The 24,976-nt window shown below is 41.3% G+C and overlaps 1 protein-coding gene and 2 pseudogenes across 3 annotated transcripts in view; 2 read left to right on the top strand and 1 right to left on the bottom strand.

The window, feature by feature from the left end:
- Positions 1-678: 678 nt before the first annotated feature.
- Positions 679-9,940, top strand: LOC311107427 (fibroblast growth factor 2-like). Its single transcript, XM_084149919.1, has 3 exons — positions 679-1,261; positions 2,976-3,079; positions 7,468-9,940. The coding sequence occupies exons 1-3, from the start codon at positions 1,084-1,086 to the stop codon at positions 7,651-7,653; spliced, it is 468 nt and encodes a 155-aa protein (XP_084006045.1). The 5' UTR covers positions 679-1,083; the 3' UTR covers positions 7,654-9,940.
- Positions 8,469-16,251, bottom strand: LOC311107429 (nucleoside diphosphate-linked moiety X motif 6-like; annotated as a pseudogene). The gene is made up of 4 exons: positions 16,008-16,251; positions 14,696-14,909; positions 9,267-9,377; positions 8,469-8,878 (listed from the first exon to the last, which is right to left on the bottom strand). The product of its transcript is annotated as a nucleoside diphosphate-linked moiety X motif 6-like (transcript).
- Positions 16,252-16,526: 275 nt separating this feature from the next.
- LOC311107219 (ATPase family gene 2 protein homolog A-like) overlaps positions 16,527-24,976 on the top strand; it is a 117,286-nt pseudogene continuing 108,836 nt past the window's right edge. Inside the window, exons 1-11 of the transcript in view lie at positions 16,527-16,695; positions 17,214-17,327; positions 17,471-17,638; positions 18,336-18,387; positions 18,491-18,773; positions 18,858-18,945; positions 19,099-19,226; positions 19,367-19,422; positions 19,569-19,688; positions 20,747-20,848; positions 21,044-21,196. The product of the transcript in view is annotated as an ATPase family gene 2 protein homolog A-like (transcript). The remainder of the gene's footprint in view (positions 16,696-17,213; positions 17,328-17,470; positions 17,639-18,335; positions 18,388-18,490; positions 18,774-18,857; positions 18,946-19,098; positions 19,227-19,366; positions 19,423-19,568; positions 19,689-20,746; positions 20,849-21,043; positions 21,197-24,976) is intronic.

Genomic DNA, 24,976 nt, shown 5'->3' with positions numbered 1-24,976 from the left:
AGTAGTGTCTGAAAATGATTCCCTTGGCACACAATGCCCACACAAGACCTACTGTTTCAACACGGTATGATTCTGAAATGATTCTCAGTCCATCTGAGGATAGTCAAGTGAATAGAAAGTATTATTTTGTGCTGAGCCATTGTGGTCGGCCTGTGGTTTAATGTTTCATTGATATGCATCAAATCAAAATGATATGATCAACCATGCGTACAGTAATCTGTGTTCTGGTCTGTGTCCAGTGCACACTTTGAAAACAGACATTCATGGTTTTGACTCCAGTTAAAGTTGATTAAAAGTAAAACATATCTAAGTGGCATACTTGAAATGAGCTGCTTCATACTGTTCACAACTCAAAGCAGAGTTTCTATGTGAAGGGGCCTTTCAAATCTTCAATATAGACAAGCTATTGTCATTTACTCTGTTGTGCTTTCTGCTGCATATTTAAGTTGTTCTTCAATAATGTAGCACAGAATCACTGATTCTACCACTGGTTTCAGGTTGCACAAGCCAAGGGTCTCTTGTGGCGCAGTTCTGTCAGTAAGCCCCCGTCTTACCCTCCTTTCTCTGCTTGTGCTGTGTAGTGTTGGCTGGTTCAGTTAGAATGTCAAAGTGGGCTTGTGCAAGTGTGTGTGTGCTCGCCTCGGAGAGCGCATGCGAACTGAGGCCCACAGGGAAAGCCTTTTCAGATTTCAGCCAGCTGCCCTGCTGTAAACAGTTCAGCGCTTAAGAGTGGAGGAAGAAGACGATGGACGCTGGAACACACAAATCCCCATCCAAACTACACTCGAATATCAACTCTTAGCACTTTCTTAAAGGAACGAGAAGAGGCCAGAGAGGGGTGGACCTTGCTGTCGAGGCTAACAAGCTCCTTTCCAAGTGCTGCTTGTGCTTCGTTTCCTCTCGGCTTGGGAGTAAAGGGCATGCTGCACCAGAGGGGTGTTCTCAATCAAACTATCTGACCCTTGGGGTTAACTAAAATCAGGCTCTGTGAGGCTCGCTGGAGGAGAGAGGGAACAGCAGTTAGCATAAGGCTACTGTGGGGCTGCTGCACTGATCGCACACAGCAGCAGGAGGGAAGAGGAGATGGCCACAGGAGAAATCACCACTCTACCCGCCACACCTGAAGATGGAGGCAGTGGCGGCTTCCTTCCAGGAAACTTTAAGGAGCCCAAGAGGCTGTACTGTAAAAACGGAGGGAACTTCTTGAGGATAAACTCTAACGGAAGCGTGGACGGGACCAGAGAGAAAAACGACCCCCACAGTAAGTAGTTCCAGTCCCTTGCATGGCAGACAAAGCTTCTTTGAGTTTAAAGGGTAACAGGGATGTAACCATGAGGGAAATCATGGAGGACTGAAGGGAATTTTACGAATGAGTGTTTATTTATGGCTTCTACAGCATTCAAATTAAAGTACTTTGTCTAGTTCTTGTACATTAGCCTTTGCAAGTGCTTTCGTGAATGTGGTGGGTGTTTATTTTGATCTCATTCAAGTCGCCTTGATGTGTGTAACACGGCCATTCATTAAAACGTCACTGCTATTACATCACGTGTAACTGAAATGTCCAGAATTAAAATATGACGTAGCTTTCCTGTGAAATGTGCATTAACACATAGATAGACCAACTCGAATCCGCATAAAGGCCATTGATAGAAATTGAGGCTCTAGGTTCGTGTTCTTATCACTCTAGTATAATATTAAAGTATCATTGATTAGCTTTAAATTTAACATGCAACAACGCATTGAAACCACCTCATAACACACTATCTAGTTGTTTTTTCTTCAGTGTATGTCTCTCAGATTGCATCAGTAATTGGGAGTAGGAGAAGGGGCCCATGTAGAAGAGGGGGTTTTCATCACAGGAAGTACTGCTCACTAGATCCTTGAGTGATAGATAGGGGATGGGACTTGGAACAGGTGCAATCAAACAGCTGTCCAAAAACTATCACAAGCAATTAACTACTATAGTAAGAATGGAGACAAGAGACTGACTAGTTTTAATGAAAAGGCCATTGGCCATTTCAATTCTTGCAAAATCTAATTTGCTTTACAGCAACATTTATCTTCAATCAATAAGGCATATACACTATTCTATAAGCGTAGTAATAACACATACACTAAAATGGAAGAGAAGCTCATTTTCTGTCATGACCATTCATTCAAATAGAACCCTCAATATGATTAAAGCAAGGGGTGATGAAATAAACCATAGCTGAAAGTTTCACTTGACAGATGTTCAGTAAATACTAGATGCTCCCTTGAATGCAACAAGTACTAACTATGTTTTCATTCAGAGAGGAATGGATCTTCATTACATTAGTCATTAAGATGCCTCTTATATAGAAGTTAACAATGTATCATCATGTCCTATCTTGCCTTATGATGTCTGTTTGATAAGAACTCTTTTAGTTTCGTTTTTTTAAATTATGCTATAAATATGCTATTGAAATATGCTCCGTTGGCGCAGCACGCGTAGGCTTATCTGACTCAACAAAACGTTTGAAGTAGTTATAAGATGGGCGCTTCAACCAAATACAAACTTACAATAAGCTATTACAGCATTATTAATATTGTTTCTCAAAATGTGAACACTGTGAACGATGGTGAACCACAACTTTGAATGGTTATCTGAAGTTTTATAAAAAATATTGTATTAACTTGTTTGCCTCTGGTATATACTGAACAAAAATATAAACGCAACATGCAACAATTTCAACGATTTTACTGAGTTACAGTTCATATAAGGAAATCAGTCAATTTAAATAAATAAATTAGGCCCTAATCTATGGATTTCACATGACTAGGCAGGGGCACAGCCATGAGTGGGCCTGGGAGGGCTTAGGCCCACCCACTTGGGAGCCAGGACCACCCACTGGGAAGCCAGGCCCAAACCCAGTGGTTTTCAACACCACTAACAACTAGCATCAATGGTGTTGCTATCAATTCTCTCTGAGACTAAAGTAATTTTTCCTCCTCAGATAAGCTTCAACTCCAGGCGACCTCAGTGGGGGAAGTAGTGATCAAAGGGGTCTCAGCCAACCGCTATCTGGCCATGAATGCAGATGGAAGACTGTTTGGAGCGGTGAGTGAGCATTACCTTCCTTATAGCAGCACAGTTACCAAAGCAACTCCATTCCATCTGCTTTGGTATTGTCATGGTCTACAACTCTTGCTTTACTCTAACAGGGACAGTCCCATGCCTAAGATGAACGGTTTTCATTAAGTTCATGCTGAAAGCAAATATTATCTTGTCATACACACTGACAACAGATTTTGCTTTCGTATTACACTTGTTAGTGTGGTAGCAGTGAACGTTGGTACTTCTGGGATACTGCAGAAGTTAGAGCAGATGACTGACTCGTGTGGTTTTATGGTTCGGAGGGCTCCTCCACAACGTCTTTAACCTCTACGGGATCGGTGTCCCGTATACGGGACGTTGAGCTAACATGCGCTAATGTGATTAGCATGACTGTTGTAAGTAACAGCAAACTTTCCAGGACATAGACATGTCTTATATGGGCAGAAAGCTTAAATTATTGTTAATCTGCACTGTCCAATTTACAGTAGCTATTACAGTGAAAAAATACCATGCTATTGTTTGAGGAGAGTGCACAACAACAAAAACTTATCATGGTAACTGTTTTGATACATTCACCTCTGAAGGTAAATAATATACTTACATTCAGTAATCTTGCTCTGATTTGTCATCCTAAGGGTCCCAGAGATAGAATGTAGCATAGTTTTGTTTCATAAAATGTATATTCAAATGTTGTTTGAACCCCTGCTGTCTCTGGCTCCACACCCACCGCGCCCGGCCATCTAGATGTGTGAAAGTTAGTGTATAAGCTAATGATCCATCATGTATGACATTTCTGGGAGTGTATACATTTACATTTAGCATTACAATATCATTTTTGTATATTCTCTATAGTTATGTACTTGAAAATGTATCAATTGACCAATTCGCCACATTTGGGCAGACTTGATACAAAATAGTGCAGTATTGCAATGCTTCACTGGATCAATCTGAAACTTTGCACACAAACTGCTGCCATCTAGTGGCCAAAATCTAAATTGCATCTAAACTGCAATATTATATTGTGGCCTTTCTCTTGCATTTCAATGATGATCGAACAAAAGAAAGAAATAGAAAACACATGTTTTTTTGTTTGTATTATATTATATTTTACCAGATCTAATGTGTTATATTCTCCTACATTAATTTCACATTTCCACAAACTGCAAAGTGTTTCCTTTCAAATGGTAGGAAGAATATGCATATACTTGCTTCAATTCCTGAGCTACAGGCAGTTAGATTTGGGTATGTCATTTTAGGCGAAAATTGAAAAAAGGGTCCGATCCTTAAGAGGTTAAACCCCAGGGAGTGTTTCCTGTCTCTCCTTAATGAGTAGCTAATTGCCACTCACTGGCAGACACATTACAGACATGGCACCTTCACTGATGTGGTCAATCATCCAGGATCTGTTCTCACACATTCTCTCAGGGTGGGGGATAGTTCCAGTTTGGTGTTAGCATTTTGGAAATAGACTTGTGTTCAGTTTTAAATTGGAAGCTGGAGGTACTGTATGTTGTTCTGCACTCCTCCTTATTCCCCACTCACCAGCTTTACGCACAAGGTCATCTGTATAGAGCTTACTTTCTAATATGCTCTAGTTATTTAAAAAGGACTTTTCACTTTAATGTCTTTTCACTTCACATTTCCATTTTAGCACTGCCATTCATGTCGGCATGGATAGTCTATATACACGACCAGTCAAACGTTTTAGAACACCTACTCATTCAAGGGTTTTTCTTTATTTTTACTATTTTCTACATTGTAGAATAATAGTGAAGACATCAAAACTATGAAATAACACACATGGAATCATGTAGTAACCAAAAAAGTGTTAAACAAATCAAAATATATTTTATATTTGAGATTCTTCAAATAGCCACCCTTTGCCTTGATGACAGCTTTGCACATTCTTGGCATTCTCTCAACCAGCTTCATGAGGTAGTCACCTGGAATGCATTTCAATTAACAGGTGTGCCTTCTTTAAAGTTAATTTGTGGCATTTATTTCCGTCTTAATGCGTTTTAGTCAATCAGTTGTGTTGTGACAAGGTAGTGGGGGGTATACAGAAGATGGCCCTATTTGGTAAAAGACCAAGTCCATAATATGGCAAGAACATCTCAAATAAGCAAAGAGAAACGACAGTCCATCATTACTTTAAGACATGAAGGTCAGTCAATACGGAACATTTCAAGAACTTTGAAAGTTTCTTCAAGTGCAGTCGCAAAAACCATCAAGCGCTATGATGAAACTGGCTCTCATGAGGACCGCCACAGGAATGGAAAACCCAGAGTTACCTCTGCTGCAGAGGATAAGTTCATTAGAGTTACCAGCCTCAGAAATTGCAGGCCAAATAAATGCTTCACAGAGTTCAAGTAACAGACACATCTCAACTTCAACTGTTCAGAGGGGACTGTGTGAATCAGGCCTTCATGGTCAAATTGCTGCAAAGGAATCACTACTAAAGGACACCAATAAGAAGAGAGAGCTGCTTGGGCCAAGAAACACAAGCAATGGTTTGGAGTCCAAATTAGAGATTTTTTGTTCAAACCGCCGTGTCTTTGTGAGACGCGGTGTTGGTGAACGGATGATCTCCGCATGTGTAGTTCCCACCGTAAAGCATGGAGGAGGAGGTGTTATGGTGTGGGGGTACTTTGCTGGTGACACTGTCTATGATTTATTTAGAATTCAAGGCACACTTAACCAGCATGGCTACCACAGCATTCTGCAGCGATACGCCATCCCATCTGGTTTGGGTTTAGTGGGACTATCATTTGTTTTTCAACAGGACAATGACCCAACACACCTCCAGGCTGTGTAAGGGCTATTTTACCAAGAAGGAGAGTGATGGAGTGCTGCATCAGATGACCTGGCCTCCACAATCCCCTGACCTCAACCCAATTGAGATGGTTTGGGATGAGTCGGACAGCAGAGTGAAGGAAAAGCAGCCATGTTTTTGCAGGTGAAGCTGGTTGAGAGAATGCCAAGAGTGTGCAAAGCTGTCATCAAGGCAAAGGGTGGCTATTTTGAAGAATCTCAAATATAAATTATATTTTGATTTGTTTTAGCACTTTTTGGGTTACTATATGATTCCATAGTGTTGATGTCTTCACTATTATTCTATAATGTAAAAAAATAGTAAAAATAAAGAAAACCCTTGAATGTGTAGGTGTGTCAACTTTTGACTGGTACTGTATATTCAGATATTAGGTCATAGGGATGGACTTTGTATTCAATGTAAATTAATACACTTTACTCTTTCCCAGTGTGCTACCCTCTGAATTGAACTTCCTACTGGGTTATTCTGTGTGCCTGTTATAAGTGCCAGGGAATGCTTCCATGTAAGGTTAAGTAAGGCCATAAAAGTTATCCTCTACAGGTAGCCATAGTTGAATGGACAACAGGTCCCCTCTTGTTGGATATGGCAGGGAATTCTGTTGGCCCTGCTATCAGAGATATATGAGCCAGATGTGATTGATGACATCAGATCTTCCACATGAACACAAAATCGGTGTGGACAGGAATAATAATTTATATTTTCCATTATTTCATGTAATAACAAAAATGTAATAACAAAAACTTTAAATGTCAGAGGGTAGAAAACTGTGTGTTACTCAAAGTTATTTCTTGCACTTGTCCACTAGAAATGAACTGACAATTTGTTTTACTAATTTAAGAATTGATGATTATTCACACATCTTTGGCTTGGCAAAACATCTAGTAAAACTACTGAAAAATATATTCATTAGTGTGTGACATTAAACAGGAGTTCAGACTTTTCTGGAGTCTCCAATGAAACAATGGAGGTATTGCGGTCTGAGGTGTTTTACTGGGTGAATCAACTTTTATTTTTAAAAGCCAGCTTTACAAGGTTTTCCCTTTTCTCCACAGAGCGTGTAAAAATGAACAATATTTAATTCTGTCTAAATGAAATGGCGTATTTAGAGGACATCACAAGGACTGAGACAGAGCTTTGATAAAATTGTGTGTTGACATTCCAACTACTATTATTTAAACTTTTCCCCTGGCCGCTAGAACCTAGGCTAAACTCCAGATGAAGTTATGTACATGAAATGTGTATTATTTTTTATATTATAAATAACCATCATTGCCCAAAGCTTGTCACTGGTGGACATTCCCCATTGAACATGGATTTTAGTCCAAGAGTAGGTTTATTAATCTGGGTTTGAGAAACCTGCCCATTATGTTTTATTTCATAAGACAAAGACAAGTTTTCAAAGAGTTTCATTGACATTTATCATTGGTTCAGTTTACAATATGAAACTGGATCAAGTGTTTCAAAGAATAATAGAACTGGATTAACGGTTAACAAATGTATTGTAAATTGACCTCTGATTTGCTATCTCATATTCTTCCAACATTCTCCCTCTCTTCAGAGACGGATAACAGATGAATGCTACTTCATGGAGAGGCTGGAGAGTAACAACTACAACACCTACCGCTCTCGGAAGTACCCTGACATGTATGTGGCACTGAAACGGACTGGCCAGTACAAGTCAGGATCCAAAACTGGACCCGGCCAAAAAGCCATTCTCTTTCTCCCCATGTCGGCCAGACACTGAGCTCAGCTCGTCGTACCAATCTTAAAGTCAGCCTGGCTTCACACAAACAGACAGGACATGAAAAAATACATTGGAGCTTATTAAATGACTGTGACGACATAATCATCCTGTAGTTAGGTTCTTTAACAGCAATTCAATTCAACTATATAATGTGAGTTTGACTAGGGCTGCTTCAAATATTCTAGTGTACTTTGATACTCTGCTTTTTTTCTTTATTTAACAATTTTGAAGGTACATTATTTAAGACGAAAGAGAAAGTGACAACACACAATATGCCACTTAGTAGTTCTGGGCTTTAAAAATGTACTTTTTACTGCACTGCAGTACAGGTTAGCTTGGTCATGCCCAGAACCTTACTTGATAAAACTTTTAAATAGAACATTGGGTTGGCAAAGCTAAATCGAGCACATCATTACTCTCTAAAGTCATTGCAACACAAACAGTAGACCTAGTACAATACTACAGTATATTATATTTTACCTCGCAATCTTAACATATGAATGATTAGTTTGATTTTAGAACTTAGTGGCACTGAGCTTCTTCCCAAACAGAGTTGCCTATTTCTTCAAATTGTGTATATTTGCATCTTTACAGACAGGAGGTACGACTTGTGATTTGGGAAAAATGTCCTTTACAGTGATCATCATCGGGACCACCTTCCCTTGTAACAGTTAATAAAAACCTATTCCAGTCTGTCATAAATATACACTTAAAGTATTATGGTGAAATGCCATCCACACGCTCATTTGACTAGCACTGACGTGTTAGTGCCATTAGCATCGATGCGCTAGGCTAGGCAGGTCCTATCCTCAGGTCTAGTGTTTAAGTGCTGGAGGCAGCGCCCTGTGGTACAGCTGGTAGAACCTCCCTGAGTAGACAGCTGGCAGCTGCTCCATAGCCAGGTCAATCTTGTCGAAGCCCTGGTTCAGGCCGTGAAGCAGAAGCCTGGCTAGGCGGCTAGTGATTGAGTAGTGGAGCTAGTCTTGCTTAGCTCGGTTAGCTCCAGCCACTCACAGCGCAGGCACTCCTGGGTGCAGAAGTTGATGTCATATGTGAGGGGGCTGAGGCGGTAGATGATGTACATGTCAGACCGAAAGCACCCGGGAGGTTGTGCTGCTGCCGGATGCTCAGGAGGGACTTGAACTCTGAGCGGACTTGGAAAAAATAAATCGATTTTAAATGTTTGTACTGCTCTTTAAACATCTTTGTTTTGAAAACCCCATTACTGTACATATATCTGACTGCATAATAATGCTCACAGGACACAAATACAATGTGAGCACCCTTTACAACATTTTTACATTGTAAGTCATGAAAAATAAATTTGGTTCTAAAAAGGGAATTCGATTGTACTTTAGTCACATACACCACCGCTTCAGTAGGTGGGTCTTTGTATCAAAAGCTGCTTAAAAAAAACTAGTTGAACTTGTAACTAGTAAAACATTTATTTGAAGTCTGTTTTAAGTCTTAAAATTGTTTAGATATATGCTTGAGTGTAGTTCACATGAATGTCTGAAGTGGCAGTTTCAAAAAGTAAACATTCCTATGAATAGGTATGTGTGTACGCATTTAGATATTGTCTACGTATGTTATACGTTATGTGGTTGCATCACTGACCAATGTTTTCTCCTGGATCCGAGAGCCCTCCAGGGAACTTCCATGCATTTACTGTCTGAAATGAATTCACAATAATATACTTTGAATTAGGATGCAAACTGAATGGGCTGCATCCAAATATTTTATTTGTGAAAGTGTCCTCCAGTATTGATAAGTATGTTACAATTGTATATGGATAGGGCCAAATCCTAACTTACATCCACATAATTCACACTTGTCAAATGTCTGCATTAATGTTAAATGTTATGCGATGCACTCAGATCTAAAGATAGGATTCTGCTCTATGAGCTAAATATTCATTTTGATGTGATTGTATGTTGTTATTCTTGAGAAAATCTAAGCAATTAAGTTTGGTGTTTAGATTCACCACACTTAAACTATATTTAAAGACATACCGCTGCTGGTTAAATTATGAAGTAGTTATATACATTTATTGTAGCTCTTGATTAATTATTAATTCAAATTCTACTTTTTGTTTGCAATTATAAAACAATATTTTTCTGTATTTGATTTGCTTGATCTTGTTCAATGTTTTGATTAACTGTAAAGCACTACACTTAATTTGATTTCCTTTTGTAAACATAACTACAAAGTGCTATATTTGTTGAAGCTACTTATATTTGCAACAAGGTAGGAAAATTCAAGAATAAACGTATCTTTTAACAATATACACCAAGTTTTGTGTGGTTTACCAAATTGTGCTCTGGTAAAGTGGCTGAGGTTCTAGATACGGGTAGGCCTAATGGTTATGAGCACATCACAAGTAAGAAAAGAACAAAACGGAACGAATAGCCAATAAGAATCATGATCGTAATTCTTATCCCAAATCAACAGCCAATGACTCATATTGTTCTAAAACGTATGTCAACCCATTACACATTATTTCATCAGATTTGTCTCTGCCACAAATCACCTAGCTACAACGCAATTACCCAGCATTCCTTTCTGTCTGCTACATTTGCTGTCTTAGTGCAGACGTCAGTGATAATGGCCCAGAGGGGTTCACTTTCAGGAAACGCAACCCTAGAGAAGCTCTGGATGGGCTTAGCCTGCCAAACTATGCCGATGGCCAAGGGCCAGACTGAGTGTATGAGGCCCTCTTCCAGTAAATGATAACACTCCTCTTACTTCCCAAACACTGACTGCTCACCTCTGTTTCCTACAATAACTAGTATTGCAGAAATAATGTATCCCTGAAACATATTTTACTGTAAGCATTCCTACAAGTGATGTACAGTAACTCGGGACAGACTTGCTGACATGATGTCATATGAGGCTAAAGGGGAAGTATTGCTGTTGTATCATGAATGGCACACGCCATGATGCTGCCATTGTCTGAATAAATTGAGTGACGGATAAAAGGGTTAAACAACTCATATTACAGTGAATGTAAGCACTGCGCCTGACATCTATTGCAGTGATTGGGTACACAGATAAATATTCAACCAAAGAGTTGCCATTGAGTCCTGTTATGATACCTCCACACTGCAAATTGCTTCAGAAATACCGGTGAAGTCTTTGAGAGAACAGATGATGGCAATGTATGAAATGTTTGGTGTACTAAGCATACACAAGCATGAGTTAAGGATGTTTGCTTGAGGTTGCTTAATGCTGTGGGGAGCTATGCTAAGTGAGACGGTGCCGCAGCAGAAGTCAAGGTAAAGTCTCTGTGAGAGGAGATTCATTCTCCCCATGGAGCGGGACAGGCTGAGGGCCAGCAGACGCCAGGAAAACTGCCTAAATAAACACAGATAATGATAGCCATTTATAGCAGTGGGAAGGAAGGAAAACTACTGCCATTCACCTCTCAGTGTCGATTGAAGAGGCACATTGAGTTCCAGATGTCAGACAGTATCACTGTGGCTGAAAAGCTTTAGTTTTCCATAACAAATCTCAAAATGGTTTAGTTGTACTTCCCTACACTGACACTTTTAACCTCTGAAAGACTAACGCTGCGTGCACACAGGTTATTGCTGTATGGTACATTTTACGTAGTCTTCACAATCCATGCGCCGCATCACAACAAACTGTCACACTATACATTAGCAACTTCTTCTGTGGTTTACTACTAGTACCGCACAGTGAAGCAAGCACAAGTTGAAAAAATCCAATGCATGCGACACACTGCACGCAGTGCCACGCACCGCAAACTAGTCCTGCAGATGAGTCGCAGCAGTGTGGATTGCCTCCCAATGAAATGAATATACTTCTGCCGGAACGCATACAGCTTGACGCAACCGGTGTGCATGAGAAGGGGGGGGGGAAGTTCTACTAAGCTAACATTTGGAATTGATTTAAAATGGTTGTACCATATAATCATAAAAAAATATTTGATAAAATATAGAATTTGACCTTTACTACTATAACCCATAGAAACGTTTTGAATAACACATTCATAAATGGCAAAAAAGACAGTCAACAAATAAATCGTAAGGAATAAGGTTTTGAAGTGTCTGTCCTATATCTAGGAGATATAAGAAAGCTCAGGAATTATTTTAGATTTTTTGGACACATATTTAACCCCTTATTTTTGTTGCCACAAAACGACCTCCATACTTCCATTAATTTGTATGGGTTACCTTCAGACGCAGCTCATGCTAAAAGGTATCTCTAGTTTAAACTGACGGATTTTGATGGGGATTTTTTTATTATGTTCATTAGATTGACGCATTAGATTGGTCCCTAATAGAAGTTGACATATCTCGTAAAAGAAAACAAGTTTCAAGTTGAGCCTTATGTAATACATAAAACAAAAACTGGTTAAATCAACGTTGTTTCCACGTCATTTTAACCCAAAAATTATATGTGATGACGTTGAATCAACGTGGAAAACTGATTGGATTTGAAAAAAGTAATCAATGTAAGGGAATTTCATATTTTTTTATCCAACTTTTAACCTTTTTGTTGACTTCACGTTAAATTCACGTTTAGTTGACAACTCAACCAAATGTAAATCAAAACTAGACGTTGAACTAACGTCTGTGCCCAGTGGGTTGTGACTAAGAGGGCCAGCTATGTGCCTCTGTTGACAGCTCCGGGAGGAAGGAAACGGGCCCTTGTTTTTCCGGCCGTTGTCTCACCAGGACACCCTCTAGTCCTTGAATGAATCCCCCAGATGTGTGGCGAGGGATGGGTCGTCAAATCCCCGACTTGGCCTTCCGTGTGGAAATTGATTTCTTCCCCAGCCAGACAGTAATCAACGAAGGGGAAGTGTGGGTCATGTAAAACTGTTGGCTGCTGCAGCTGACAGCTTGGGTCCTGAATCATATACTATGGGTAAGAATGCTCTTCCGTAGGGTAGGTTTGTGGGGCGTCACTGCACGTGTGGGGTGTGTGTGTGCTATGCCTAAGATGAACAAGTCGTCTGATATACAGACAGGTCCAGAATTATTTTCACCGTTGATAAAGATGAGCAAAAAATACTGTATAAAATAAATAATATGAATACTGAGCTATGTTGTATGCTAAATGTTTTTTTATATTATTTTATTATTTTATACTAATACAATTGCTCGGAGAAATATATTTTGTTTAACAAGTAATAATGTTTTTCTCTCAAAAAGATAGGGGTAAAAATTATTGGCACCCCCGTTTTCAATACCCCACCTTGTGAGGATAACGGCACTGAGCCTTTTTCTAAAATGTTTTATGAGATGGGAGAACACATTTGGAGGGATCTTAGACCATTCGTCCATACAGAAACATTCCAGATCCTTGATATCCTTTGTCTGCGCTTATGGACTGCCCTCTTCAAATCAAACCACAGGTTTTCAATGGGGTTCAAGTCCGGAGACTGAGATAGCCATTTCAAAATGTCGATTTTGTGGTCAATTAACCATTTCTTTGTGGATTTTGTGTGCTTGGGGTTATTGTCATGCAGGAAGATCCACTTGCGACCAAGTTTCAGCCTCCTGAGTCCCGGCAGAGGCAACCAGGTATTTGGCTAAACTGTCCTGGTACTTGGTAAAGTTCATACAACAAAAGCCTCCTTCACTCATGCTGCCAAACATGCCCTCGTAAAACGGACTATCCTACCGATCCTTGACTTCGGCGATGTCATTTACAAAATAGCCTCCAACACTCTACTCAGCAAATTGGATGTAGTCTATCACAGTGCCATCCGTTTTGTCACCAATGCCCCATATACTACCCACCATTGTGACCTGTACGCTCTCGTTGGCTGGCCCTCACTACACCCATAGTATGCGCTCCAGCAGATATATCTCACTGGTCATCCCCAAAGTCAACACCTCCTTTGGCCGCCATTCCTTCCAGTTCTCTTCTGCCAATGACTGGAAACGAACTGCAAAAATATCTGAAGCTGGAGACTCTTATCTCCCTCACTAACTTTAAGCATCAGTTGTCAGAGCAGCTTACCGATCACTGCACCTGTACACAGCCCATCTGTAATTAGCCCACCCAACTGCCTCATCCCCATATTGTTATTGATTTTGCTCATTTGTACCCCAGTATCTCTATTTGCACATCATCTTCTGCACATCTATCACTTCAGTGTTAATACTAAATTGTAATTATTTTGCACTATGGCCTATTTATTGCCTTACCTCCATAACTTACTACATTTGCACACACTGTATATAGATTTTCTATTGTGTTATTGACTGTACATTTTGTTTATTCCATATGTAACTCTGTGTTGTTGTTTTTACTCTGGATAAGAGCGTCTGCTAAATGACTAAAAATGTTTTTTTTTTTTTTATGTAATATAAAAATATATATATATTTTAATATAAAATATGCCGGTGTATCTTTGATGTTATCGGGTTATTTTGTTTCCACAATCTTTATCAACAGTGCCAATCATTTTGGACCTGACTGTAAGTTGCAAGGTTATTGGTACACTCGCCAATTAATTTTTGACCCCACAATACATTCAGGGAAAGTATCTGGTTGCTCAGTTTGACACTAAAACTCACTGGATGATGATATGACGTAAATTAAATGATTTAATAACACAAAGGACCCAGTGTGTTGTGTTGGTGTGTACTCCAACACATATCAGTCCTAAAAACACATACAGTCACAATGGTGGGGTCCCTAAAGTCACTGTTGGCAACATGCCATCAGACTATGTGAACCAGGATTTGGCCATCCTCCTTCCAGAGACATGTTCTGACATGCTTGCATCCACTTTGGAGGAGGGATAAAGGAAACAGCATGCCACCTGGTGGATGATTGTGTTGGTGTTCTTAAAAACCCAACAACTGCCATTAAACGTGCTGTTCCCTTCACTGAACATTGTTTTCCACCCCCACATAGCCCAAATCTATTTGTTTCAAACACAAACTAAATTTGAAATAACTGATGTTTTCCCTATGAATATTTCTGCACAAGCGTGTGTGCAAAGGCTTAAAGATACCTGAAGCAGACCTGATCCTGAGCAGTATAAACGTGTGATATAGGTCAGGTAGTACCTGCCACTCCAATCTGATGGGTAGCAAACCCGGGCAGCCTGCTCTGCCCATCTCTCAGCCACAGAACCAGAACTGAGCAGTCCTGTTTGGCGTGGTGGTAGGTGAAGCCATGAGCAGAGGCAGCTGCGGCACATTGGCTCAAAGAGATAGACACATGAAGCCATACTGCCACCCGGCCCTCTGTCCTCCACTGAGCCAAAGAGTCTGGGAAAAAAAACATCACACAGTCAAAGGAACATGTCTGAGTAGATGTATACTGAACAAAAATATAAACACAACAATTTCAAAGATTTTAATGAGTTCATATAAGGAAATTAGTCAATTTAAATAAATTCATTAGGCCCTAATCTATAGTTGGTCACAGCTACCTTAAAAATAATAGGCCTCACAATGGGCCTCAGGATCTCGTCACGGTATCTCTGTGCATTTAAATTGCCATCGATAAAATTTAATTGTGTTCATTGTCCGTAGCTTATGCCTGCCCATACCATAACCCCGCCACCATTATGGGGCACTCTGTTCACAACGTTGACGCGTGGTCTGAGGTTGTGAGGCCAGTTGGACGTACTGCCAAATTCTCTAAAACGACGTTGGAGGCGGCTTATGGTAGAGAAATTAACATTCCATTCTCTGGCAACAGCTCTGGTAGACATTCCTGCAGTCAGCATGCCAATTGCACGCTCCCTCAAAACTTGATACATCTGTGTCATTGTGTTGTGTGACAAAACTTCACATTTTAGAGTGGCCTTTTATTGTCCCCAGCACAAGGTGCACCTGTGTAATGATCATGCTGTTTAATCAGCTTCTTGATATGCCACACCTGTCAAGTGGATGGATTATCTTGGCAAAGGAGAAATGCTCACTAACAGGGATGGAAACAAATTTGTGCACAACATTTTAGAGAAATATGCTTTTTGTGCGTATGTAAAAAAAGCCACCCATGGCTGGCTGCTCCCCTGCCCAGTCATGTGAAATCCGTAAAATTAGGGCCTTATAAATTTATTTCAATTGGCTGATTTCCTTATATGAACTTTAACTCAGTAAAATCGTTAATTGTTGCGTTTATATTTTTGTTCAGTATATATTCGTTTTCCACCACTGGTGTGCGTGGCCAAATAGCTATTGTCACCCAATATATAGCGGATGGTTTGAGTAAAAAAATTAATACATTTATATATACACTGAGTTTACAAAACATTAAGAACACCTCTTTCCATAACATACTGATCTAGGTGTTCTTAATATTTTGTAAACTCAGTGTATATATAAATGTCTGTATGTTTGACACCCAGGTCTACACACCACGTAGTAAATTACTAATTACTCCTTCGCTGATATCCGACGGGAAATCACTGTCACCGAGGTTCACTGTCAATCCACCGAATCTGTCCACTTTCCCAGACAAAACATTTGCATTCGTCCCCTGCTCGTTATGTAGTTGTAACCGGTTTGCTGAGCATGTGAATGCTCGACCAGCCCTCGATGACTCTGTAGTATATGTGAGGCGAAGCGTTTTATTTGAAAGCGCATTTATTGCAAGATGTAGTAGTTTTCAAGTAAGCGGTGACATGTTATAAAAGCCTTGAAATATATTTAAATGAAAAAGCGTCCCTGAAATATTACTTTACTCACGGGTTACATAAATACATAAAAGTAAACGCTGAAGTTGCAAAAATACCGTAATATACTACGGCATTTAGCTACACGCTTTACGGTAAAAGAGGCGGGACTGAAGTTTAACCAGGAAGATTTCTCAGCTGATTCACCCATGCTGGTCAGTGATGCTGGTGCTGAAACTTCTGTTTCACATGCACACTGTCTTCAAAGAAAAACAAAAGCAAAGTTAGGAGAGTCAATGATGGTGACAACTCAAGCGGATTGAGAGATGGCTCTAGTGACTCACCTAGCTTGCAAAGCTCGGGGCACGAGGGGGGAGGCAGCAGCAATCTCAACAACAACTCATGTACAGGCATTGACTCCGTTGAGAAAGGTAGCTAGTTAGATAGCTACTGTTGCGCTTAAATAATATAATGTCTGAATACAATGTAAATTTCGTCATTTAGCAGACTCTCTTATCCAGAGCGACTAACAGGGTTAAGTGCCATGCTCAAGGGCACATCGACAGATCTTTCATCTAGTCTGCTCGGGGATTCGAACCAGCAACTTTTCGGTTACTGGCCCAACGCTATTAACCGCTAGGCTACCTGCCTCCCCATAAAGATGTCATGAATTATACACACCAATGAACATGGAGGCTTGCACTGCGCATGCACTTACCTGCTGATGAGGATGATGGATGAAAGTTGCGTAGAGTACACACATCCTTTGCCTTGCATGTCACCTCCAGGGCCCCCCCCCCCCCAACCCCACAAGAAAGGGCCCCCCGCGTCGCAGGAGTGTGTGGTATGCCAGTAATGTCACCCTTGACAAAACGTTCTCTTTGCAGTTTAAAAATAGTGAATTAGCCTAAATCCTAACATTACATTTAAACATTTGTGTACTGTACAGCAGATGATAAGCTTCCCAAAAGATGCAGGGCATTCCTTGTCCAGCTGGGTGTAAATGCAGGATGACCTGTCCTATTGTCGAGCCATACTGGGCAACAGGAGGTATGTCAACAATGTTTATCAACATAATGGAATATTGTATATGTGCATGTGCTTATTGACAATGCATTGGACTGTGGGGAGACAATATCAACAATTGACACAGACGATATGGTGAATAATATTAGACTGACACAAAGGCTGTCAGTTTATTTCCAGACCAAGTTTCTATGCTGTGTTTGTTTTTTCAAGGTGGGAGTAAACTGGGCCTACAGCAAAGTACTCAGAACAGCCTGAAAGTGAAGCCTGGGGATGGAGTGACTCTTCACCCCCTGATAGGGCCTGTGCTACAGGCAGAAGAGGTGCATCCCTCCACTAGGTAAAGCAGTAGGTTTAAAGGCGTCCGCATGCTTCCCATCCAAAACAGTTCAGAACAGTTCGTGTATATATTAGGATGACGTTTTGGTTTTCGGCAAGGGTTTTTTCGGCTGTTCGTGCGCACACATTTTTTTTTTGTCGAGGCAAGCCCAATTTCGGTACCCGAAGTCTATGCCCCTTCGTTGGTCCTAGGTCAACAGTATGGACTCGTCAATTAAGCGTTTGTTGTCATTCTACGAAAGACGACTCGTTTTAATGTAAATGTTTTCACTTGAGAAATACTGCACCAAACATCTTAGTTAGATGTACAATTGTGCAACTAAGATCTCCTCGGCAAAAACGTCAACATGAATGACATTTGTTGAGCTATCTTAGCTAAAGTATGACTAGTTTGAGGAAGTGTACAATGGCTAGTGAAGGTGAAGTTATTTTAAAAGAGTGTTCGCTCGTTCGGTTCACCTAGCCGAGTTTGGCTGGGTGCCAGCCGAACCGAAGCATGCGGAAGCCTTAAGCCTACCGGTATAGCCATACGCCATAAAATGTTTTATATTTATAAGTAAATGTCGCCATCTGCTGGTGAGACAACTGCAACAACAGTTTGACTGTCAATTGAGTGATGACTCAGAAATTCCATCACAGTTATGTTAATTGCATGATGAATGATAAATGCACTCTTTTGCTTTTCATTTATACATGTAGAGAATAGGATGATGCATTCAATTAGGAGGAATTCAGTAACTTCTTTCTCCGATCTTTGGGTAAGACAGTTAATTTTTCATGGGACTATATAGCAGGGCATATGTAATGTAACACTTTTCAAAGTAACACATTGCATTACATTACCATACACTCATATTTCAGATGGAAAGATCCCACTCCCTGGAAACTCCCTCTCCCTGACGTATTTTGGCAGAGGGTGTAGTCTGCGGGTGGAGAGACCCCTGCCTACCCCAGGACTGGAGCCTGATGCAGAGGAGGCCTCTGACGAGCTCAGCGCTGGGCTCCACCTCCGCCCTGGGCTCCACCTCCATGGACCTGAGGAGCAGGCCAGGGATCTGGGGCAGCCTGGTCCTGCAGCCAGTACTCCCTGCAGGCCCGTCTGTGTGCCCGCAACTCCCCCCTGCAACCCCCAGACTCCCGCTGAGTCCGATCGGGGCAGTCTCTGTCTGTAGGTGGAGGATAAGGTGAAGTTCAGACGGCGGCCCTGAGGTCAAAGGTCATTATACAGTATGATCGGGGCCTCGGCAGCCAGCTGGATGTCATCCGAGAGACCATTAAACTGCCTCTCAAACACCCAGAGCTCTTCTCCAACTACAGTACACAAAGATATGGTTTTCCTTTGAATTGGAAAGTTCTTCATCAAAAACAGTATGCTATATCTCAAATTCATGAAAACTCAACGCTGATTTTATGCATTTGATTCCATTTTTGTGCTTATGTGATGTTGATGATGTTCTTTTTGCATACAGGAATCACACCTCCTTGGGGGTTCTCCTTTATGGCCCCCCAGGAACAGGAAAGACTATGATTGGACGAGCCATAGCCAATGAGGTCGGGCACATATGACCGTAATCAACGGTCCAGAAATCATGAGCAAGTATGGTCATATTATTCCTACCTAATGAAATGTGGTTGGGTACCAAGTACAATATCATGTATTGAGGGTTAGTGATGCTCGTACATCCATACCAAGTGACCTGTGTTGATTTTGTTGTCATGTTCGACCTGTCTTTACAGATTTTATTGTCAAACAGAGGTCAGATTGAGGCAGATAGTCACAGAAGCCCTCAAAGGTAAATATTGAGGGGAAAAAAACAGTTCCATATTTGCGCCCTTTTTTAATGTTTTTTACTAAATCATATCACCAATATACATTTCACTACACAAAAAGTAGAATTTTACAAAGTGTTCAACAACTAAGCAAAGTTTGTTTTCACAGGCAACCTGCGATCATTTTCATCGATGAGTTGGATGCTGTCCCAAACGAGAGGGGACTCAGAACGAGGTGGAGAAACATGTTGTGGCCTCCCTCCTCATTCATATGGATGGGATTGGTTCAGTGAGTACAATCTCTACACTGATACAGTAGCCTTTCTGTGTTTTTATAAACACATCAACCTTGGAAATGTAGACTGACATCCAAAATATCCCTCTCTCTCCTGGACGTCCTTCAGACATTCTCTCTCTGTCTGCTGAGTGTCTGCTGAATCTTGAGTTTTGGTCTGTCAGCGAATCAGTCTAATGAGAAAAAGAGAGTTCAGGCCCACGATCAGAGATGGCTTGACAGCCGCCCTCCTCCCCCTTAGAGAACACAGGGAGCCTGGGAAACCCATCACCGCTGGTCGCCATGACGTGCCAAATTGGCATTATGGTATATCTTCATCTCCCCAGCCCAGCTCCTTGGTGCAGATGGTGCACTGAAGCAGCTGCTCTCCCTCCTGCTATCTGTTTTCCAGACCGATGCTAAGGCTTGTTGTATAATCCAAGGTCACTAACCACCAAGGGCCTGATGCTGTGGAATGTGGTGAAAGCACTTCCTGCTCCCAGAATTCCTCTCTCTCCACTCTCACTGTAATTTATTTGTGTTTTGGTCCCTCTGCTGGGCCTGTGGTATTGGGGTGGGGGGGGGTGGGGGGGGAAGGTGGAAATAGCATTATTTCTCTTCTCTCAGCCAGACCACCCGCGGAAAACACAGCAGCGTCTAAACTAGCCAGGGACGTGCATTTTAGAACATAGCACAAGGAGCTCTGTTATAGTATTAATATTGTATTGCCAGATAATGCCTGATGGTTTCAGAAGATGTAAACCAGTAATTTATTAAGCCTTTAGACACATTTACGGTCTGGAAATGTGTTTTATGTTTGGTGAGATTTTAGTGTAGGGATCATTGGTTAGGGCTATGATTATTGACTAATAATTTATTACACCTACATGCTCAAATCCAAGCACAGTCATACTACCTTAAAAGCATACTTGCTTCAACTTACTGTTCAAATCCCTCTCTTACATTCAAACCCCTCATTTAGTGATTTAATGCTTGTTTTACCAGGGAAGTTGACTGCACATTCTCATACCACTGTAACGTTCCTAACTGTCCTGGTTTGTCTCTTCCTCCAGGAGGGCCACTCAGGCCATCTGCTGGTCCTAGGGGCCACCAGCCTGCCCCACGCCCTGGACCCAGCCCTCTGTCGGCCTGGACGCTTCGAGAAGGAGCTGGAGGTGAGCAGTTCAGCTTAGCCAGAGTGAAGAGGTTATGGCTGACTTCCAATAAAAGCAGAATCAACCTCATCAAAGTATTCTGACACCATTGAACCATCTGTAGACTGAGAAACCCAACCCAAACCCAACTATTTCCTATCAGGATTAGCTAGCTGATGCACTTTAAACGCCCTAAACTAGTGTCTATGGTTCCAGGTGGGCGTACCAAGCACGGCGGTGCGAGCAGATATCGTACAGAAGCTGCTGACCTCCGTGCCTTGTAGGGTGACCCACAAGGAGGTACCCAGCTAGCGAACGCCGCTCACGGAAATGCCTGGGCAGACATGGCCGCCGTCTGCAAGGAGGCAGGCAAGTAACACTAGGCTAACCGCAAGCAAAGGCTACATTATATTTATTTTTGCTTGGCCCTGTCCAGGAACAACATCTAGCCTCCTATAGCCAATGGGGGCCTAAGGTTTGAAGTGAGGGTATATATATGAAAAAGCTATGTTTCTCATCACTCCATGTTGTAGCTTATTTAGAGCTGTATTACTGGGAGGCCTATGAGACAGAGTGGCTCACCACACCAACCCTCTGAGACTCTCCTGACCTAAGGAAGTGGGCTTTTACTTTGGCTTGTGGATCCCATTGAGAAAACCTTCTTTAATGTAAAACCCAAACCATTTACTTGTTGTGAAATTCCTCATGGCCCATACAGCCTTAACCCTGCAACCCAATCCCCCTAACCGGTAAACAGTGTCAGGAAACCAGGATGTTGGGGTGTTTCTGTGGTGGTCAGTTATGAGGCCCTGTTGTGTGTGTGTGTGTGTGTGTGTGTGCGTGAGTGTGTTGTGTGTGACGCTGAGAGCCTCCTGGGTGGTCCCGGGGATGTGGCATATTGCATTTCCAGAGGAGGCTACTAGCTCGGCTCGCGGAAGTGCTCTTGCGAAGAGCGTGATTTACCGTCCGTAGAGGCCAGACGTGACTGGCAGTGTTTTCAGAGAAAACCCCTGGAGTGAAGAGATTCTTCCTCTGTCCGATCCCGAAACCCAAAGCACAAGACAAACACAGAACCTCAAGTGCGGTACAGGAAAACCCAACAGTCTCCAGAGAAGATTGGATCGTTTTGCCGTGTTGGACCGTGTCATGGCTCAGTTACATCAATTAATAGATCTATACCTACCGGTAATGCTATTTCATATAGAACAGCATTGGTCAAATGAACCCATTACAACACACTCAGACTTTCCCTCTTCTGTCCTATAAAAAGGATGGTTCCCGTAACATTAACACTACTGTATTGTACTGAGGGGGAAAAATCAACTGTAGGATGTTAGGGATATGTGTTTCAGCACGTACAATGTAATAACAACATAATGCAGTGGAGATGACCATACACAACCTTGTCGTCTTTGTTGAGTTGAGGGACAGACCACTAGTAGACCCTGTCCATCCATTACCATGTTGTTTTTTCCTCCTCCGCTGCCGTTATGAAAACATCTCAAGGAACCCCAGTTGTTTCCCCCAATTCCCTGTCCTCTTCAAGTAACAATTACCTGCAAGGGGGAACGTGCCTCGCTGCAGCCCCTCTTCCTGTAAAGATGGGGGGAGCAGCGAGGGTGTCACGCACACGACCGACCGACCCCTTGTCCAGCTGCCACCCCCCCCCCCCCCCCCCGGCCTTTCCTCTCTCCCCCCAGGACAGGGTCAGGGGCTTTTGACATCCTTCCCCCCGTCCAGTACAATGGTGCCCTGTCTGCTGTAGACCAGACCAGACCCGGCTGCATAAGGCTATTTGTAGCTTCTCCTATTCAGCTCTCTCTGTCTCTCTCTCTCTCTCTTTCTCTCTCTCTATCTCTATCTCTCTCACTCACTCATTCACCCAGGACCTCTGCCTTGCTATCACACTTGACCGCCCTCCTGAAGCGTTTTAGGCTATGTAATATCTCAGTGCAGTGATATCATAGAATAAAAGTGGTATTGAAAGTCAATACAAGCTGTTATGCACCATATTCACTGTGAGACTATGCTAGATGGCAGGATAGGTCAGCCCTCAATAGCAGCCTGTGAGTAGAATTCATTAGACCCAAGTATATTCTGACTTGCTCAATAGAAACCTCTAGTGGAGAACATTAGAACATAACACTTAGTTGAACTGCTAGGAAATCTTAGTGCAGTGTTCCCCAACTGGCGGCCTGAGGGCCAAATTTTGCCCACAGTTGATTTTATTTGCACCAATCCCAACCCCCCCAATTCAATTGTCCGACATGAAAGACTGTAAAAACACCAGCAAATCCTACACTAGTCTTTTTCCTTCTCTCTGTCTTGGGCAGTAATTACATTTCACAATTAACAACACATAACTGGAGAAATCAATGATGGTGAAGAGTTAGTTATATAAACCTCATGAAGAACATTTTAAAGGTGGCCTATTGTAGGCCTATTGATTTTAACAGAAGTTTCGGTAAATCAATCTCTATTGTATCCATCCATGATTAACCCTAGCTGGTTTTCACTGTTTTGAATGGAGACCTCAGTCAGCCTTTCTGTCATGCTGTCTCTCCCAGGGTTTTGGGCGTCTTTTTGTTGTTGTTGTGTTGGTGAACTGATCCTAGTTGTGGCACATGAGTTATTTCCTCAGTCTAAACAGTGTCAGTTGTTGTGTGCCACATCCGGACCCACTTCAAAGCCTTCTTAACAGGGAAGCCCTTTGGTAGGAGAATAAGAGCCATGTACTGTACTTAGACTATTGGTTTTTAAATATATGCTAACAGATTTGTAATTTTTTTTACACATTGCCATGTTTAAACTATATGCTTTTGTAGCTTAGTGGTTAAGAGCGTTGTGCCAGTAACCGAAAGGTCGCTGGTTCTAATCCCTGTGCCGACTAGGTGAAAAATCTGTCTGTGCCCTTGAGCAAGGCACTTAACCCTAATTGCTCCTGTAAGTCGCTCTGGATAAGAGCATCTGCTAAATGACTAAAATGTAGATGTTTGTCCAAAAAGTAGTTGAATTACATTTTGTGTTAGGGTTCATGTATGCCTAGCTAGTTTAGTTGATGATAATTAGATTTGATGTGCTACAAGTATTCTTTTTTAACTCTAGACCTTCAGATCTAAACGTTGGAATTCATTCTTTGAAGATAATTCATTGTAACCAGACAGTGACCTTGCTGAGGAGTTCTGGAAATCAGTTTTTGGAATGGTGATTACTTTATTGCGTAAGTATGAGGGGGAAAAATGGCAGGGAAAAATGAGGTGAGTATTGTGTTTGACATAAATTTTGCGGCAAAGACATGAATGAGATAAACAGTGCTAAATGCTAGATGTGTGTTTATAGAGGCAGCCTTCCATATAAAGCACTTTTCCTGACTCCCCTGTCCTTTTAAAGACACTTTTGGAATTTCAGGACAGGTTACGTAAATATTGCCGGGTCAGTATGTGAAGTTTATTTGGGGGCTCTGTTTATAAAATCCGGAAATGTTCGCCTTGTACTCTTTAACCTCAGTCCTTACCTTCACCTAATGGCAGCATTTTCTTGCTCTCTCGCTCTCTCTCTGTCTCTCTCTGTCAAATTCAAATTCAAGCTGCTTTATTGGCATGAAAAACATTGTGTCAATATTGCCAAAGCAACAATGTATACAATAATACAATTATAAACAATAACAAATAATAATATAAGATGGTACTAAATAATAATCAAAATTAAATACAAAAAGAATAACAATAAAATGGTAACAGTCAATAGTAGAAATGTAATAAATACAAAAATATAAATATGGAAAATGAAACTATAACTAACTTATAACTAAATAACGGTCATCTTCACTATTACATCAGTACTACAACTACCATCATCATTACTACCACTATTACCACCACCATCATTAAACTGCCATCATTACCATTACCACCCATACCACTACTATTTGGAATGATAAACAACAATAATAATGGTAATAACAATAATAGCAATAACAATAATAATACGTAAGCTACTATTTACTATGCAGATGTTATTATTCAGTGTCCCTCAGGCTATGGCAGGCAAATACATATTTGGCTGCAAGAGGAGCCATTGCTCCTTCGCCCATGAGTATTTTTAGTTTTTCCTCTGGGTTTAATAAGTTACAATTTGGAATAAATGTAG

The sequence above is a fragment of the Coregonus lavaretus genome (genome assembly GCF_964263955.1).
Source record: "Coregonus lavaretus genome assembly, chromosome: 32".
Classification (NCBI taxonomy): Eukaryota; Metazoa; Chordata; class Actinopteri; order Salmoniformes; family Salmonidae; genus Coregonus; species Coregonus lavaretus.
This window is presented reverse-complemented; position numbering and strand designations above follow the sequence as displayed.

Excerpts from the sequence above, each read along its gene's own strand:
- LOC311107427 (XM_084149919.1), top strand. The coding sequence starts at position 1,084 with ATGGCCACAGGAGAAATCACCACTCTACCCGCCACACCTGAAGATGGA. Across the intron at positions 1,262-2,975 it reads AGAGAAAAACGACCCCCACA|ATAAGCTTCAACTCCAGGCG; the intron begins GTAAGTAGTTCC and ends TTTCCTCCTCAG. Across the intron at positions 3,080-7,467 it reads ATGGAAGACTGTTTGGAGCG|AGACGGATAACAGATGAATG; the intron begins GTGAGTGAGCAT and ends CCCTCTCTTCAG.